This window comes from Podarcis tiliguerta, assembly GCF_965153285.1.
Source record: "Podarcis tiliguerta genome assembly, chromosome: 3".
Taxonomy (NCBI): Eukaryota; Metazoa; Chordata; class Lepidosauria; order Squamata; family Lacertidae; genus Podarcis; species Podarcis tiliguerta.
In genome coordinates, this window is record NC_139536.1 from 59,405,987 (window position 1) to 59,424,176 (window position 18,190).

General features: G+C 45.2%; 2 protein-coding genes and 1 long non-coding RNA gene across 6 annotated transcripts in view; 1 reads left to right on the top strand and 2 right to left on the bottom strand.

Annotated features, from left to right (window-relative positions):
* Positions 1 to 612: 612 nt before the first annotated feature.
* On the bottom strand, positions 613 to 7,037 carry CCDC28A (coiled-coil domain containing 28A). Of its 2 annotated transcripts, none has more exons than XR_014509855.1 (6): positions 6,895 to 7,037; positions 4,781 to 4,975; positions 3,545 to 3,708; positions 2,515 to 2,784; positions 1,460 to 1,903; positions 613 to 1,133 (listed from the first exon to the last, which is right to left on the bottom strand). XR_014509855.1 is itself a non-coding variant. In XM_083435153.1 (6 exons), the coding sequence occupies exons 2-6, from the start codon at positions 4,936 to 4,938 to the stop codon at positions 1,079 to 1,081; spliced, it is 555 nt and encodes a 184-aa protein (XP_083291279.1). In that variant the 5' UTR covers positions 4,939 to 4,975; positions 6,895 to 7,030; the 3' UTR covers positions 613 to 1,078. The 2 variants fall into 2 exon arrangements, 1 of the variants encoding a protein (XP_083291279.1); XM_083435153.1 differs by having other exon boundaries at positions 1,460 to 1,482; positions 2,630 to 2,784; positions 6,895 to 7,030.
* Positions 7,038 to 10,193: 3,156 nt separating this feature from the next.
* Positions 10,194 to 15,689, bottom strand: LOC310675044. Its single transcript, XR_014509881.1, has 3 exons — positions 15,555 to 15,689; positions 12,568 to 14,787; positions 10,194 to 11,023 (listed from the first exon to the last, which is right to left on the bottom strand). It is a non-coding gene; the product is annotated as an uncharacterized lncRNA (long non-coding RNA).
* Positions 15,690 to 15,722: 33 nt separating this feature from the next.
* NHSL1 (NHS like 1) overlaps positions 15,723 to 18,190 on the top strand; it is a gene marked incomplete at its 5' end in the record, with an annotated part of 139,100 nt that continues 136,632 nt past the window's right edge. For 2 of the 3 annotated variants that reach the window (XM_083434730.1, XM_083434734.1), the window contains 2 exons: positions 15,723 to 15,822; positions 16,502 to 16,844. In XM_083434730.1, coding sequence (XP_083290856.1) covers positions 16,529 to 16,844 — 316 coding nt within the window. Of the gene's footprint in view, positions 15,823 to 16,501; positions 16,845 to 18,190 lie in introns of those variants that run through there. The other variant, XM_083434731.1, reaches the window with a different exon arrangement.

An 18,190-nucleotide genomic window follows, 5' to 3' on the forward strand; every position in this document is an offset into this window, starting at 1 on the left:
AAGACTAAGAGCCAGGGGACTGGTAGTGGGACAATAATGAGTTGTCAGAGGGGGAAGACTCAGGAGAGGGGGTGTTCGAAGCTGGAGTGGCATCAGGGTTTAGTAAGCAAGAAGAATCTGTGGCAGAGTACAGTTCAGACTTTGAGGCTGAAGCAGAAGCTGGAGAGGAAGGGAGTCAAGAGGCTGCTGAAGAATCCAGGGAGTCTCCCCATCCTGCTGTGACCAGCTCCCCTTCCCCCAGTCTCCAAGAATGCACAGAGAAATGAAGAGTGCAGAACAGAGATTAGTTGTGTGCAGACGTGGTTTGAGACTATGCAGGAAAAACCCAGAAGAGGAGCCTTAGATAAGGCTGGGCAGGAAGGGACCTTTAGTCCTTGCAACTGTGTCATCGGGGCAAGACCTCCTAGGAAGAGATTGCTAGACCTGAACTTGAATAAAGTCTTAACTTCACTGACCTTGGGTGATTTATTGTTTTTTGTTGACCTATGCCTGACTCAAGCCCTGATACTGCAGTATAATACCTCCCCTTGCCCCCCACCAAAATAAGCCACACTTAAAGAACCTCTCAGTGGTAGACATATAAATTGTTACTGTAGAGTAAAACACTAGCAATCTTTAGAATTATTTTATTGCCGAAATAAATTAAACACTCATTTAACAGCATCACCTGCAAAAAGACACACAGGAACGTCTAAGCTGATTGTCTGCACCGTGGGAAAGCAACAGGAACACCACGCTCCATTATTAATTTAATCAAAGTTGAACATATTATATTAAAAATCATACTTATATAGAACTCAAAATCATCCGAACACTCAGCATAAAAATGCATTTTCAAGTTTTCCAAACACTTCACGGTAGATAAGGCAGTAATACAAAGCATAGCAGCAAGACATGGCCATCCTGTACCCTAGATTCCAACCCTGACAGATATGCAGAACTCGCATCTGCTAAGAGGAATGTGTGAATATGTTCACTTGCATATAAATACTTTGCTGCAGAAGCAAGAAAGAGAGTCCACTGGAAATGAAATAAGACACCCTGGGTTTCCGAAACACAAACAAAGACAAGGTGCATTTTAGCTTGTGCTGGTATTCGGAACATCTTGAACATCTGCTAAATGAAGTTTTTGTCTGAAACAAGCAAGTTAAGGAACTGCATCTTACAGGATTGAACTATAAAAACATCAATTTTTCCTAGTATTATATGCACTTTGAAAACAGCAATGTTTAAGGTAATAGCAAGAAAAGCAGAGTATTATTAAGAAGCCACAGGAACATAGGAGAATATGTTTCATGGGTTTGTTAATCTAACACAACCTAAAAGAAAAGGTTGCTTGAGGAGTTGAATTGATGTCAAATTGTTTAACCTAGATTCATGATTACAATTTGCTTACGATCTAAGGTGTACAATTTGGGCACTTGCTTTATCAGCATAGGCCATTTCACAAAAAGGATACATAGAGGAATTCAGTTCTTCCAGCTACAATGTAAAAAACAGAGAATCAGCATGACAGTGATAAATTAGCCAAGCAATCAAGTTTCAGTTAGTTACATCCAGTGTCTCCCTTCTGCAAGTGGGAGGGTTCCTTCCATTCACAGAAAGGACTGGGATGCAATGGAGTCTTCCACTGGAGGAAGGCTGATTATACCAATGATATGAAAGGAGGTGCCCTGGACCCAAGGGCTTTATAGATACCAATCAGCACTTTGCCCCAAAGCATTTTGGTAACCAGTACAGATGCTTGTTCTGGTTCACTGCAAAACTAAATTCAGGCTTACTGTAATTATTTTACCATTTTCAGAATTCTTCTGGTTGCCCAAGTTTAGGCTTAGACAGCAGTGGAATTAGCCAGCTTCAGAGTTCTATTCAGTCAAGCATGGAAGTACAGTGCTTAAGAAAACTACCGTATTTTTCGCCCTATAGGACGCACATTTCCCCCTCCAAAAATGAAGGGGAAATGTGTGTGCGTCCTATGGGGCGAATGCAGGCTTTTGCTGAAGCCTGGAGATCGAGAGGCATCGGTGCGCACCGACCCCTCTCGCTCTCCAGGCTTCAGGAAGCGATCCGCAAGCCTCGCGTGCCCGGCGGGAGGTCCCGCCAGACGTGCGAGACTTGGGGCGGCAGCCTGCAGCCCGAAGCAGGGGGCGAGCTGCGGAGCCCGCCCCCTGCTTCGGGCAGATGTCCGCAAGCCTCGCGCGCCTGGCAGTGCGTCCCGCCCGGCGCGCAAGGCTTGGGGCGGCAGCCGGCAGCCTGAAGCAGGGGGCGAGCTGCGGAGCCCGCTCCCTGCTTTGGGCAGATGTCGGCAAGCCTCGTGCGCCCTGCAGGAGGTCCCGCCGGGCGCGCGAGGCTTGGGGCGGCAGCCTGTTTTGGGGGCTGGGGTCGTGGGAAGCTCAGGCTTCCCCCGTGCCAGCCCCCGCGCCGGGGGGGGGGAATAATTTTTTTCCCTTTATTTCCCCCCCAAAAAACTAGGTGCGTCCTATGGGGCTGTGTGTCCTATTGGGCGAAAAATACGGTAATCTTAGCATCTATAGATGTGGTTCTTATTGTTACAAGAACTTCCATTCAGCTCTTCCCAATTTCTGAATACAGATGTGACTGTGCAGAGCACCTCGTTGTTTATACTTACATCTGACAGCAGTCTATCAAGATTGGAGTCACTAGCTACTTTTCTCTTATCTTCAGGAAGTTCTTCCAACTCCCCATAAAGCTCTAGATTCAAGCGGGCCAGCTTCTCCTGCATTCCTCTTACGTGTTCCATTTGCTCTATGGAACATTCATTTCCTGAAACAATCAGAATGCAGAAATATCAAAACAAAGTTCTGACAAAGGTAAAGGAATAGACCATTTCTTCTACTTATTCCAATACAGTTGTACCTTGTTTGCCGAATGCCTTGGAACTCGTACATTTTGGTCCCAAACTATCGAAAAGCAGGAGTGAGTGTTCTGGTTTTTGAACAATTTTCGGAAGCCAAACGTCTGACACGGTTTCCACGGCTTTCCAATCAGAAGCCATGCTTTGGTTTCCAAACATTTTGGAAGTCGAATGGACTTCCGGTACGGATTCCGTTCGACTTCCAAGGTTCGACTGTATAAAAGAATTGGAAGACTTATACTGGCAAAAGTATGCAGCATAAGTCAATACATTATAGCTCTACAGTACAGTACGCACACCTCTGGTTGTGTGTCTTTCAGGATGTAAACGCAGCAAACCTGGAAGTATTTTCCCGGTTTTGCCGTGCGCACATGCGCAGAAGCGCTAAACTGCGCCGCGTGCATGTGCGGAAGTGGCACCTTTGGTTGTGAATTCCTCGGGATGCGGCTGGACTTCCAGAACAGATTCCGTTTGCAGCCGGAGGTACCACTATACTTCAAAGTCTGGCAATAGTACCATAATCTGCCCCCTCTGCTACAGATACCCAGATTTAGAGAGAGAGATGGTTTAGTGAAACACCACCTAAGTTTTAAGAGAGCTAGCCAACACTTAAGACTTCCACATGTGAAAGAAGTGCATGTTTGTGTGGAGAAGTAGCAGCCAAGTTACCAAATGCTTGAAGTTTGCCAGAGTGGAAGTCATTCAGAAGACTCAGAAGTCCTTTCTCCATCTCTTGAACATCTGATACATCAGTGAGAAATGAGTGCTGGATTGGGGCAGACTGTGCTCCTTTGCTTTCTGCTCCTGGTGCTTTGGCTTTCTCTTTCATGCCCCTGACAAAAAGAAGTTATTTAAATTATTACCATCTTCTTGGTGCTCTCAGTCTTTTTGCTATCTTGAATGTACAATGTGACAAATGCCTTAAAGAAAATATCATCCTGGGACAAAAGCACAAATATATTACAAATGACCCATTATGCTATATCCAGAACTAGTGTTCTAGTTTGCAATTCACAGTATAAACATATGAAGGTAGTGATACGGTTATCTGATTGTACAAACAGCTTCTCTAGATTTTACATTTCATTAAGAAAGAAAAAGAGCTCCATCTGATATCATGCAAAGATTTCATGGAAAATTCCTAGCTAAGAAAGGCTGCGTGCTGATTTCTGAATTAGAGATAACTGCTTGAATGACAAGGATTTATCTCCTTAAAAAATGTTTGACAAATTCTAAATGGAAACTTTTTAAGGGTCTCATTGTTTTACTGAAGACTATCCAAACCATGTGTTAGATTTTTTTCTAAAAAGCATCCAATAACCCACTATTTCAAAAACCCAGTATTATAAAATTAAAAGTAGCCTAACAACAGACCTCAGAATTCTGAAAATGTGTAATATCTGCAGTTTAAACAACTTTTAAACAAGACCACATGGAATTAATCAACAATGCAGACTTTATGTCATTAGAAACAAAGTATTTGCTTGAGGAAAAAGTACTGCATTTAATTATTACTCAATCTTTTGTATTTCTGGGTTGTTTTGTTACTGTTTTAGTGAATTTATATTATATGCTTGTATGTAGTCTTGGGTGCCTTGCTGCAGAAAGATAACTGGTAAAACAGTAAAATTCTCTGAAGTACATTTAGTTTGATTACTTTTCCCTTTTTGTGATTTCACTAGAACTGTAGTACAAAAAAGCAATCACTGAAAATCCAAGTCTACACATGTGGCTCGCCGTACCATAGGGACAAACAAAGAGCCATTGTATCTAATGGCGTTTACTGTAAGTTGGTGTAAGACTGCAGCCTAAATCACTTCTTTTATTTTTTTTCTGTGCCTGAAAAGTATAAAGTCTCAATTTGGCCAGCAGCTTGACAACAACAGGCAACATATCAGCATTTACCTTTTAAACTTTGGTTTCTGTGAAGGTGGCTGTGGTGCAGGGTTTGAAAACACTGTACTTTTGCTAGGAGGCACAGAATTTTTCTTATTGTTGACCACTTGAGTGACATGAGAAGTGGATGATTTGGGACTCCTCCTCTTAGTTTTTCTTTCTTCCATTTTCACAGATTGTTGGTACTATATGGTTAATGCTTCTCTGAGGAGGAAAGATTAAATAATATATAGTGTTATCTGTGCCAATGAAGAGCATGGTTAATATTAACAGATCAATTTTAGAGTATTTTTACTTATACTTTAAGTTCTGTGAAGTACTTCAAGAGTGCAGTCAGGAAGAAAGATATGAACATCTCTTACGTGCATTTAATAAAAAGTAATCCCCATTGTTCAAGGTTCTACTTCCAAATATGCATAGAATTGGAATGTTATGCTTGCACGCTGGCTTTAGCTTTTGTGTGGCCAATGCCGTTTAATACTATCTCTGCTTGAAATATTTTTTTAATAGGTAGCCTATCAATCACTATTTTATAGTTAGATAATTATACAGGGAAATATATGTTGCCCAAATATGACCATATTTTAAGTGTCTATGCAATCATAGCACAAAAAAGTAATATATATATATATATATATAAGTAACTAATAATTAGCTGTGCACACATTCCTACAACTGTATCCACCACAGCAATATACTTTTATTCCATACTGCAGTTACAATATTTACCTGGAATAAAGTTCCATTGAACTCGGTGGGATTAACTGCTGAGTAAATATACATTAGAATTAGGCTGCACATTTCTAAGCTAATACTGTACTAACAGATTCAGAAAAGGTTGCATGACCACCTATTAACACTCGAATTATGGCTAACTGCAGGCCACCTTATCTATCTGACAAAGGAGGTTTAGGCTATAATAAAATTACATTATTCAAGGTGCCACTAAACTGTTCTTGCTTTTGTTAGGGCAAACCAACATAGTGACTCTTTTGGAATTTGTCACTTGGTTGACATGATGCAACTCTTGTCAGTTGAATTACATCTGATTAATATTGCTAGAAGAATATTTTAAAGCCTTACTAACGTTCACAGACAGCCTAATGCCAAATAACAAATCTTAACAGTGTGCCATTAGATTAAGTATCGCTCTGTTCTGCCTTTGTGAGACCACACCTGGAGTACTGTGTCCAATTCTGGCCACCACAATTTAAGGATACTGACAAGCTGGAATGTGTGCAGAAGAGCGTGAGACCAAGATGATCAAAGGTTTGAAAACCAAACCTTATGAGGAACGGTTGAGGGAGCTGGGTATGTTTAGCCTGGAAAAGACAAAACTGAGGAGATACGATAGCCACCTTCAAATATCTAAAGGAATGTCACATGGAAGATGGAGCAAGCTTGTTTTCTCCTGCTCTGTAGGACCTGAACCAAAGGCTTCAAGTTACAAGAAAGGAGATTCTGACTAAACATCAGGGAGAACTTTTTGGTGGTAAGGCCTGTTCAACGGTGGAACAAACTCCCTTGTAAAGTGGTGGACTCTCATTCCTTGGAGGTTTTTAATCAGAGGGTGGATGGCCATATGCCATGGGTGCTTTAGCTGAGATTCCTGCACTGAAGGGGTTGGAAAAGATGACCCCCAGGATCCCTTCCAAGTCTACAATTCTATGACTGTCTGATGAAGATGGATGGTCCAATTTGCTGCAGGGCAAGCAGTAGCGTCAGGTAAATCACTTTTAATAATAATTTTTAAAAGGCAATTTAAAAATACCAATTCCCTCCTGGTATGATATTCGTTTAAAAGCTATGGGGAAGGGAATGCAGAATTTAAAACAAAGTTGCTGTTCTACGAGAGCGGGTCAAAAACACAGGAAACAAAAAAATCTCATCTAACTTAAAGTCAGCATTTATTCCCAAAATTGCATATTTTTAAAATATGTTTAAGGAACAGATCAAAGAACACTGGTAGAGCCATTTATCACATCTAAAATATCGGAGTGCTAGAAATAATTTCCGGCTGTTAGAAGGCCAATTTTGCCACCTTTTTCCAAGTAAAGCTCTTTTCTGACTGACGGAAGTGAACGGAAACCAAAATTCTTCCCCCCTCGCTAGATCCACCTTACCTGAGAGTTCACATTTGTCCGAACTGAAGCATTTCAGCCTGATATTTACGGAAGCAACATCCGTGATGGTCATGTGACCTGAAAGAGCCTCACGGGGGCGTTCCCGTGCCGCGTGATAGTTCCTTCGCATTTTGGGAGTTGTAGTACGATTTCATCCCAAACGGCATGATTCCGTCGAGAGAAAAAATACATTTCCCACAATCCATTTCGAGAAGAGGGGAAATAGGCGGGGCGCGGAAGGTGTTTTACAGGAAGGCCGGGGAGCGCACGAAGAAAAAGGAGCGAGGAGAATGAATAGCCTTTTCATATAACGCCGTCCGACGCGGGTAGGGGGCGCGGCCTTCAACGCCAAGAGACTACAACTCCCGTGAACCCCCGCGACAGAGAGAGAGAGAGAGAGAGAGAGAGAGAGAGACCCTATTAGGAAAAGCAGCATAATCCTGGAAGGAGAGGGAAGTGGGCACGAGCCCTTCATTTGAGAGTAGCACTGCTTGGCTTTGCTAATTGCGGTTGTCCATAATTGGCAAGGGCGGAGCGCGTAGGTAGGCTCGCAACAAGGGCGGGCCCTTGATTAGAGAAAGGGGAGCGCCCTCTCAGGCGGAAAGCAAAATGAAAGGAAATGCAGAGATTTCAGTTTTTGTTCTTGTTCAGGGGCTGCGTCGGCTCACCTGCTCTGTACCTCAAGTACGGAATATTTTAAAAAGCTCCAGAGCGCTGCTGCTCTTTCTCCCCAATACAGTGATGCACCCTTGACCTCTTTTTCTCTCTCCTCTCTCTCTTCTGTTGTGCAAATTCATAGCACTCCTCCTCTTGCTTGCTTGCTTCCAGCGCTGCAATGAATATCCCGATCGTATGCTTGTTCAATCGGATGCAAACCCTTCTGGATTCAATGCCAAGCAAGTGTTTAGAGCCAGTTCTCCTACGCTCCCTTACACTAACAGGAAGCACTGGTGTTCAGTTACCGAGTTGCTGCAGGAAAACCCTGACGATGTCCATCTGTTCCAGGATTCAGTAGAAGCATCTAATTTTTAGAATGAAATGTGAATGTGAGCGAAGGGAAATGAAACCTTTCCTCTCCTCCTCCCCGTCTTTGCCACACGCTCCATTGCTGCGTACACTTTTCGTCTCAGGCTGACCCTCTTTGGTATCAGAGCCAGCATGGGGAGAAAAGTGCCTTTAGGGATGGAGCACAGGGAGAAGATGGGGCAGAGTTCACTTCCCCTCCTCCACATGGACCTTTTCTTACAAAAAATTAGACTTATCCTCCTGTTTTATGCGCATGGGGCAGATAGATAAACAAATGTGGTTTTCAGTTTGGCTCATCTGTGCTCTTAAGCTGGGCACTGTAGATTCCAAGTTAGCTGCTGCTCAGAATTTGAAACAACAATGCCAAATTCATGCTTATCCTGCTAGAGTGGGAAAGGAGTAGTACTGTCCAGTATGTAATTTTGGGTGTAATTGTGGCTCTCTATGGAAATGATTACTTAGGATTGTCAACGCAGTTCTGGAAACTGAACTTGTGGCTCAGGCAGCCACTTCACTGCAGTCACAAGTTATTGCCCTTTACTTCACCCTGCATTGATCCTGTGCTGTGCTGCAGCATTGTGGTGGTTTTTTGTCTTGTTTTGCTATTTCTTCCATGCAAGAGTTTGCTTAGCCAGTTTATGCCAATATTGGGAAGAGAAGGCAGACAGGAAACCTGTGGCAGAAGCACATTGGATTTTAAAATGGAATGTGTCCCAGTTAATTATAAACCTTATTATGATAGCAACGCATCAAGAGATAAACTGTGAATTAATTACTTGTTGCAAAGATAGCACATACTAACTATAGTTTTGAGTTGAAGTAAATGTAATGAAATCTATTTTCCAGCTACACACACTGCTTCTGCCTAAACACCAGTTCAGATTTTTCCAAGTGAAGTGTCCCAACCATCCCCAAGTATAAAACTGTGGAAGAAGTAACTTCCGACTTGGTGTATCCCTAGATGCAGCTACCACTTTCCAGCAGTGGTTTTCAGGAGGACAGTGTTACGCTGGCATCAATTGCTACTGAAAAGTGGCAGCTGTTCCAGGAAGCGCAGGTCAGATGTTAACTTTCTTCTGAGACCTGCAGGCTGCTCTTTGTGGAGTGATTTGTAGAGCCTTCTGAAGTGGCCCTGAGACTCATGTACACGGTGGCCAGGGCCACCCTACCCATGAGGCAAGGTGAGACTACAACCTCAGGCGGCAGGATCTACAGGGTAGCAGATCTAGTCTCCAAGGAATGCCTTGCGTGCTGCTGTTGCCACCACCACTGCCATGCACTCCTTGCCGCCTCCTCAACCGTCCCCACCATGCCACGTCTATAGCAGCCTCTTGGCAAATAGGAGGCACTCTTGGTCTCCTCCCACAGCATGAGATGAAATGGTCGGGGCTGCCCTCTGGGGATTTCTGGGCTCTGCACCTGGCCAGTGTGTTTTAGAGTGAGCCCCTTCCCTACCCATCCACAATGACCTTTGATTCCCATATGGTAATGTTGAGTTGAGTATCATCCCCTTGTTCCCAGTGTTGATCTTTATTCCCCTTTTGTTCCTGATGTAGATCTTCACTCCTTCCCTAGTGGGAGCGGGGCAGAACGGACCATACCATTTTGTGGTTTGCCTCAGGTGCCAAAATGTCTTGGATTGGTCCTAATGGTGGCCATCCTAAAACCTTCCATATAGTGTCCCCCTCCCTACCTGTGACAAGCATGTTGTATTCAACCACAATCACACCTAGGGTGAATCTTTCAGTGCTCATTGGTAAGTGTCCAACACAACCAGAAAGCCAAATCCACAACTGACCTGCTACACTTTGGGGGATACTGTTGGGAGAGCAGTGTAATCGATGCCTGCATTTATCATTATTATGGGCCTGTGTTCCCCCCTGCTACTTCGGCATTACAAAGAAAACCTCATAAAACACCGATATGGGAAAACATCAGAGAACACTGTAGCTGATGTTGCCTCATTGAGATTTGGAACATGTTCACAGAATTTCTGTATGACCCCTGAGGAACAGATTTACCTCAGCATGTGTTGAATGTAAGCTGCTGCTGCTTCTCCCTGTTCTTCTCTTTTGACAATTAAGTGTTCTTGTATCATCTTTATTTCTTGTTTCTTTTTGGTGTGTTTCCACTGGACTTGCTGCTGCTGGTTTGACCACTTTTTTGTCCACTCAGCAGTAATAAAATATGCTTTCTCTCTTAAACAGGGCCTCCTAGCTGGCTTGGTACTTAGTGTCCTCCACTTCAAAAAAAGAAAGGGGGGAGAAAAGTGGGGGGAGAATGGGAAACCTGTAGCACCTTCAGGGGAGTGAACCTGAAAGACTAGAAAATAATATTAGACTTGCAGGAAAAAAAGGGGGGGGGAACCATGCTTGAATGCATGGGATGAGGTCATACTTAATTGCCTTTACTACACATTTGTCCCTTTTCAAAGCTTTTCTTCACAACTATAAACATTTAATCTCTTTTCTCTCACACAACAACACACATAAATCCACCATTTAAAAGTCATTCCAATACACATTTAAGAACCTTATCCTATTTTAAAGATAACATTTGCTTCACAATTCCTTCCTCATAATAACATATTGATTTCAGTGTTAGCCAAGGCAAAATAAAATGTCAGATCTAGTCAATATACAACATAGGCTTGGATCTTACATTGCCCTTCCGGGGTCCCCCGCCCCATAATTCTTTCTTTTCCCCACAGCCTCTTCCTGCACTGTTCCAGAGGGTGCTAAACTCTCTAGGGCAGATTTCCATGGCTGCATAGGGAAGGGTGAAATTGCTTTCCCACCCTGGCACTGTGTGAGCAGAATTCTGTTCACAGGAACGTGGCATCCAAGCCATAGTGTTACTGACAAAAATCCACACAGTGTATCAGCAGTAACTATTGTACATGTAAAAATAATGTAGTTTCATTCTTTGACCAGCTAAAACTTAAGAAGCCTCTTGAGTATTCATAGGTCAGAACAGCTTAAGTCATGTGAGGAGGCCTGATCCCTATGCAAGTTTCTGTTCTATATTAGTTGCTGATGACACCCAGATCTGTCACTTCATTCCATCAGAATCAGGTGAGGCACAGAAGCAGCTGGATCAGAGCCTGGAGAACAATAACAGGCTGGATGAGGGCCAGTGCACTGAAATGGAATCCTTACAAGATGGATGTTCTGTAGGTGGGTACATGACATACCTACAGAGCCCTGCTTTACATATTTGGAAACCCTCTTTCAAATCTAAATAGAAGATATATAATGATGATGATGAAGAAGAAGAGTTTGGATTTGATATCCCGCTTTATCACTACCCGAAGGAGTCTCAAAGCGGCTAACATTCTCCTTTCCCTTCCTCCTCCACAACAAGCACTCTGTGAGGTGAGTGGGGCTGAGAGACTTCAGAGAAGCGTGACTGGCCCAAGGTCACCCAGCAGCTGCATGTGGAGGAGCGGAGACGCGAACCCGGTTCCCCAGATTACAAGTCTATTGCTCTTAACCACTACACCACACTGGCTCTCATGCTGCTATCTGTGTTGCTTCAGCAAACTTATTAAGCAGTGTCCAAAAAATAAAAATAAAAATGACATTTCAGTCGTACAGAGTAAAATGGAGGATAACATTTCTTTTCAACATATTCGCTCCCATCTGATTGAGGTGAAAGGTTAAAGATGGGGCAGAGAGGAAGGTGCAGGAGAGGGTGCCTAACTAGTTTTGCAGGATTGAAGACACTCCCACGGATAATAGTAATAATACCGCACAGCTGGTTTAAATGACATGAACAGTGGAAGTAAAATGCAGTAACTAAAAAAAGGGGGGTTAAATCTAACTAAGACATTGTGTGAGTGGAACTTCTCCTCCCCATCCTCACCTTTCATGCCCACTCCCAAATCAACTCTAGAGGGTTTTGGGAAACGCCAGAGCAAATTTGGGAGGGGCACACAGGAGAAGGATATGGAAAGTGAGTTCCTCTTCTGCAATTACTTGGTTGCATACAACCAGGACTGGTCCACCCATGGGGCAACGTGAGGCAACCGCCACAGGTGACAGGATGCATCACTTACCACCACCACCACCGCCACAGTAGCAGCAGCAGCAGCAACACACTCCTTGGAAGCCAGATCTGCCACATCCCCTACAGCAGGGGTCAGCAACCTTTTTCAGCCATGGGCCAGTCCACCATCCCTCAGACCATGTGGGGGGCCGGACTATTTTTTTTTTTGGGGGGGGAATAAACGAATTCCTATGCCCCACAAATAACCTAGAGATGCATTTTAAATAAAAGGACACATTCTACTCATGTAAAAACATGCTGATTCCAGACTGTCCGTGGGACGGATTGAGAAGGCGATTGGGCTGCACCCGGCCCCTGGGCCTTAGGTTGCCTACCTCTGCTCTACAGCCTTCCCAATGCTACCTTGACATCAGCCTCTCGGTGAATAGGAGGCACTGCCGGTCTCCTCCCAACTCCTACAGAGGAAATGGTGGGGGCGGTCTCCTGGGCCCTGCACCTGTTAGCCATCCCAAGGCTTTTGAGCTTCGTCTAAATGTTGGGTGAACGGCCGACTATTTTTCTGCTGAAAATGTTCTGAAATTTGTCATGCAGAGTGAAACAATAATTAAAGAAGGCAGCTTCTACTGCTGTATCACTTACAATGCCATGTTGATCTCTAGTTTCTTCTGATTACTGCAGTGCAATAGGTTCACCAGCATCTGAATTTGCAAAAATCTTTTGCAGCCATAGACAGAAAATAGGTGGTTGCTAGGCATGCACCCCATGAGTCATATCAACTGACCCTAAATCTATTGTGTACTGTTTGAGGTCTTCCATTCAATGTTTTGTTACCTAGAATTAGATACCACACCAGCATAAATTAATGAAGCACACTATTCAACAGCAGGGCAAACACTTGCCATTCATCTTTTGTTGATCTATGGGACTCTCTTCTTTGTGTCTTTAATTATTTATCCCCCAAAGTTCTTATGGAATAATAGCTCTTTGAAAAATAAAAGAGAGATTAAAACTTGAATTTGTATTCCTAGCCTCTCCTGAACACTGTGAGAGTGGGGGATAGGATCACACTTGATCCCTCTTTCACTTATGTAATGCAGCTGCTGTGGTCAGTAACACAAGGCATTTGCAGCATGGAACTACAGTATTGAATCTGGATTAGCCTCTACTCTTGGCTTGTGTTTGTGGACATGCAGAAGTGGGGAGGTAGTAAACTAAGTTTTTTTAAAGTCCAAATTCAAAAAGTTTTAGAAATACTCTTATAAATTGAACGGCCAATGGTATTAAATATTACTACAGTTGAACTGGACTGCCATCTGCAACAACTGGTCTTCAGAGGTCTACTGCCTCCAAAAGTATACGGTATACATAATATTAACCATTCTGAATTTTGCTTTGACAAATTTATTTTCATTTGTGTGATATCTGTACTAGAGTACACTTAATGTATTGAATTTTAATATTTATCTATAAATATGTATATACATGTAAACCTATAATGTGCTAATAAAAGCCATCAAGGACATAGGTGGTTGATGCTAAAGTTCTAAATTAAGCACCCTGTCCAGGAATTGTACATTTTGTAATCAATTTGCTCCCTGAATGGATAGATCAGTATCCCATTTCACACAATCTTAATTTCCTGGCCTGTAAAATCTTATAGTGGAGACCAGACAGGTGGGCGTTTCTCCCTCAGTCCTTGTAGAAGTGGTAGTTTGGCAGGAGTGGAATTCTTAACTATTAATGAAGCAAAGAGAATAATTGTTACGATCTTGGAAAATCTTGGAGCAGACCTACAGAGGGACTGGTTGGCACCATTCTGGCTCCTGCCTAGTCTGTGTATGTTTTCTGTCTGCATCAGTTTGTTTGTCCAGTGAGATATTTCCCTGCAGGTAAGAGTGTGCTGATTGCAGTGTTGGGTACTGTTTGATTGCTGGCTGAGTGAATACAGCTGGGGTGTGGGCCAGAGCCTGCCTTGCAATATGAACAGGCTCTGTTGTGGGCAGCAGGGTCATTTAGCAAGGAGGCACTACCCAAAGGGATAGCTGCTTTGGGTCATCACTTCAGGGAGTAACAGGTGTTCCCCACTGTCAATCAAGGTAAAGAATTATAGGCTCGATGCTGTGGGAGACAGGCCTGTGACCCTCACTTAGGGTGAGAGTCTTCTAGAGGGGCAGTGTGGTTTGGTGAGGTTCCCCCTGAGTGTTAGACAGAGGGAGAAAGGTTGAAATGGCCTTACCATCTTTCTCCTGACAGTGTGGCATGTGCTGGGCCTAAGTGGCTCTAACTTCCCAGTTATATATGATGTTATTGAATGACAGTGTAAAATGTGTCTGGGTGGGCAGGTAGCAGGGAGTTGCCAAGATATTGCCCCAATTTCAGTGGCAGTGGGCAAGGGAAGGTACAGTTGGGATGGAGGAACTGAGTCTGACCACTATCTGAGGCAGAGGCTTAGGTAGAATCATAGAGTTGGAAGGAACCCTGAGGATCTCTAGTGTAGTCCAACCCCCTGCAATGCAGGAAAATGCAGCTGTCCCTACAGAGATCAAACCTACAAGCTTGGCATTATCATCACCATGCTCTAACCAACTGAGCTATCCAGCTGACATAGGGTCATTATTCCTTGTTCTAGTCTTCTCACTCCTTTATAAGTTACTGGTAGCTTATCTGCTGAGCCCTATGGTTTGGTGGTACTGTTTCCAAATGTCAAATTGGTCCATAATAATATAAGACCATACTCATCCACCCAGAGGCTGATCTGACTTGCAGAGAACGAGACAAGCGGAATGCAACCAGGCTCCTGCTTCTTGATCTCTCTTTGGCTTTTGATGCCATTGACCATGGTATCCTCCTGGATCAGCTCTGGGGAATGGGATTTGGAGGCACGCTTAGCAGTTTGGCCCAGTTTACTTGAGAGATCACCTTACCCCATATATACCCACTTAACCTCTTTGATCTGCAGAACTGGCACTGTTACAGGTGCCACATAATACTTGTCCCACATTTGTAAGAAATTCATCTTTTAGTGTTTTGCAACTCTTCACCTATTGACACCAGGCAGTGCCTTCACTGTACGCTTTTGGGAGCCTGCTAAAACCACTTTTGTTTAGGCAAGCCTCTCCAAACAGGGAGAATGTGGGCGTGTGCTTTAATCTGGTGTTTAGTTTATAATTGATTAAAAAAAACACACACTTTTAAATAGTAGTTGAACTGTTTTTACCAAGTAAGTTACTGTTTTACTTTTTTTTGTAAACTGCTTTGCAATCAAATGATATATAAATCTTGGGACATAAATACAGTAATACACAAATAACTAGATTGGGGCAACTGGGCTAGTACGTTTGGCTGCAACTTGGAGTGTGTTGACTGTTCTTGCTCCCAGCTTGCAGCGGGACACAGTAACACAATCCAGCTCCTAAGGCTCCAATCTTATGTCAATTTTTTTTCCTGGGAGCGAGCTCCGCTGGGTAAAGAGTTACTAGGACCGTAAATAAATACTGCGGGAGAGAGAAAAGGGGGCGGGAGAGGAGAAGCCAGAGAAAACGTTGAACTGCCACAGCAGTTGCCTCCGTAGCCGTTTTGCCCACTGCTGGGTTCCTCCCAACTTTATACTCTTATCTCTCTCTCACCTGTTACACAAAGCACCCCAGTAGGTGATGGTGGAGGGGTGGGGAGGGCAACCGTGATTTAGAAAATGTGATTATTTGGGAGCCAGATGATACCTGCCGTGATTCTTTCTGCGTGTGTGTGTGAGAAAGTAACCCTCGGACACCAAGCGGCGGAAAGAGTGAATGCAGGCAGAGAGAGAGGGAAAAAGAGGGAGGGAAGAGTTCCACCTTCGGTTTGCTGGGAGGCAAGGAGTAGCTGGGGCAGTAGCTCCAGTTTGGAGAGCTACAGGTAGGCGGCGGCCTTTATTATTATTTCCCCCCCAAAACATTTTCTTTTCCCAGCTTTCTGTGGAGTCGAGTTCTTTTGCGCCGCCTCCCCTTCGGCTGCTTTCGTTTTTCCGGGTTGGGATCTTTTGGGAAAAGCGAGAGCACGGGATCCCAGGTGACGCGAGGGTGGATCGCCTTTCTTCTCTCCCCCCCCCCCCCCGCGAGCTTTATATCTCTCCCTCTCCCCTCCAGTCCGCGATCCCGCGCGCCCTCCGGCGCCGCTTCCAAGCCCCCTCCCACGCTTCCTCCGGGGGAAACGCGGCTCCTTTTCCTGTTCCTCCGTCTCCGGCGGCGAGCGAGAGGGGTCCCCGGCTGGATCCCCCCCCCCCCAGCCAGTCAGGGCAGGGCGGCCGTGTTTCCCCACCCCCTTTCCCCGTGCTTTTTCTTCCTGAGGTAGCAGCACCAGCGGCGGAGGAGCCCGCGGGGCGAACTCGCTCGCTCGCTCCCTTTTGCAGAGAGGCATTGCAATGTACCTGTGGCGCCTCCTCCACGGCCCCCCGGCCGGCCGGGCTCCCGGCTGCAGCCCCCGCGCGGCCTCAAACAACTACTGAGTCTTCTAGAAAGAGGCAGGAGAACAAAAAGGAGAGGCTCTTGGACTTGTGCGTGTGGTGGATGTAAGTTTTGCTCCCTCCCCTCCGCAGAGCAGCCTTCGCCCCAGAGCCCGCGCGATGCCTTTCCCCCTGAGGACGGTGTCGCCGCTCAAGCTGTGCCGCCTGGAAGAGGACGCGGCGGCGGCGGCGGCGGCTCCGAGGGACAAAGGAGGCGCGGAAGGGCTCCTCTTCGGCTCCCTGGAGGAGGTCTGCTCGCACTCGCTCGTCTCGCTCCTCTGGCAGCTCTCCGACCTCTCCCGCTGCGCCGGCGACGTCTTCGGCGGCATCCAGACCCAAGCGGACAGCCTGGGGCGGCGCAGCGCGCGCCTCCAACACCGCCTCGACTCCCTCAAGGCTCTCGCCGCCCGCCTGGACCACCGCAAAGTCAAAATCCGTAAGTCTCTCTCGGGGCTGAAGGGAGCCGGGAGGGCGCGGTGGGCGGCTGCCTGGCTGACTTGGCGGGAGTTCAGACCAGGCTGTGGTGGTGGGTTTGCCCTGGGTCGCCTCCTAGAGCCCCTCGTTGCCGTTTTGTGTTGAGAGACTGGCTGCAGGGGATGGGGAGGGGAGCAGCAAAACGGGTGGAAGTCTCGCCTGCAACCATAGGAGCCAGGGGGCCGGGGTCCCTTCGCCTCCCCCCCTAAAATATTTGAGGAAACTGACCCCCCCCAATTGATGAGCCCTGCCATTCAAATGGTCTGCGTGCACTGCGTCTTGTGATCGATTATGCAGGTTGAGGCATACCTGGGCCCTACCGTATTTTATCCAAGTTGACACCCTTGCCTGCAGCTGGGAATTGGAGGGCAGGTAGACCACCCCCTTCCCCACTTTGTAGTGAAAAACTGAGCCCCTCTCCCCCAAGGTTCGGGCTTGGCAACTGATCTCCCCAACTGGACCTTTTTAGTGGGCTGTAGGGGTCAGACTCTTGCAATCGGTGCAGGCTCCACGGGTTTGGCTGCATTGCTGAAATGCTCTGCCTCTCCCAGGCAGAGATCTTACAGCAAAATGTATTTGGAAAAAAACCACACACACACACAGGGGTATTTCTTATGGAGCTGGGCGTTGGCCAAAATGTTCTGAAATTGGAGTCTGTTCTCGGATTAGAGTCTCTTCACACGTTAGGGCAATCTGCACAACATGGGTACTTGGTCTGTGTGCATTCAGTGAGCTACATTTATATATGTTTGTCAAACATGATTATCTGCTTGCCGAGTGCATGCTTGAGGTGTGATCATAGTAGAAGGCTTTCTTTTTTAAATCAGGAAAATCTGGCCAGCACCCTTGCACATCTGCGTGCTGTGTGTGTATGTTTGTTTTAAAGAACAGTGGAAGGAAAAAAAAGGAATGAATCACTGACAGTTCAGATTCAAAAACCATTTGTGTTGCTCATTGAGAAACTCTTTCCAGTTCTTTTAACAACTTCTCAGATGCTAGTGGAAATGTGGTTCTTGTTTGACCTGATTAGTTCAGAGGAAGCTTGCTTTGGTAATGTTATAATTTGAGGAGTGTCTCTTTCATGAATTCCCTTGATAAATCAAACCCTGAGCATACTAAAGCACATTGTTTTGGAAAAGATGTAAGTGGGCTTGTAAAAGTGCATTCAATCTCTCTGTAAGAACATTTTTCACTTTAAAGATGCGTTAAGTCTCAGTATTCCCTAAGAATGCTGCTCAGTAAATTAAGAACACATTAGGTGCAACCCAGGTATGTTTACCTTCATTTAAGCCCCCTTGAAATCATTAG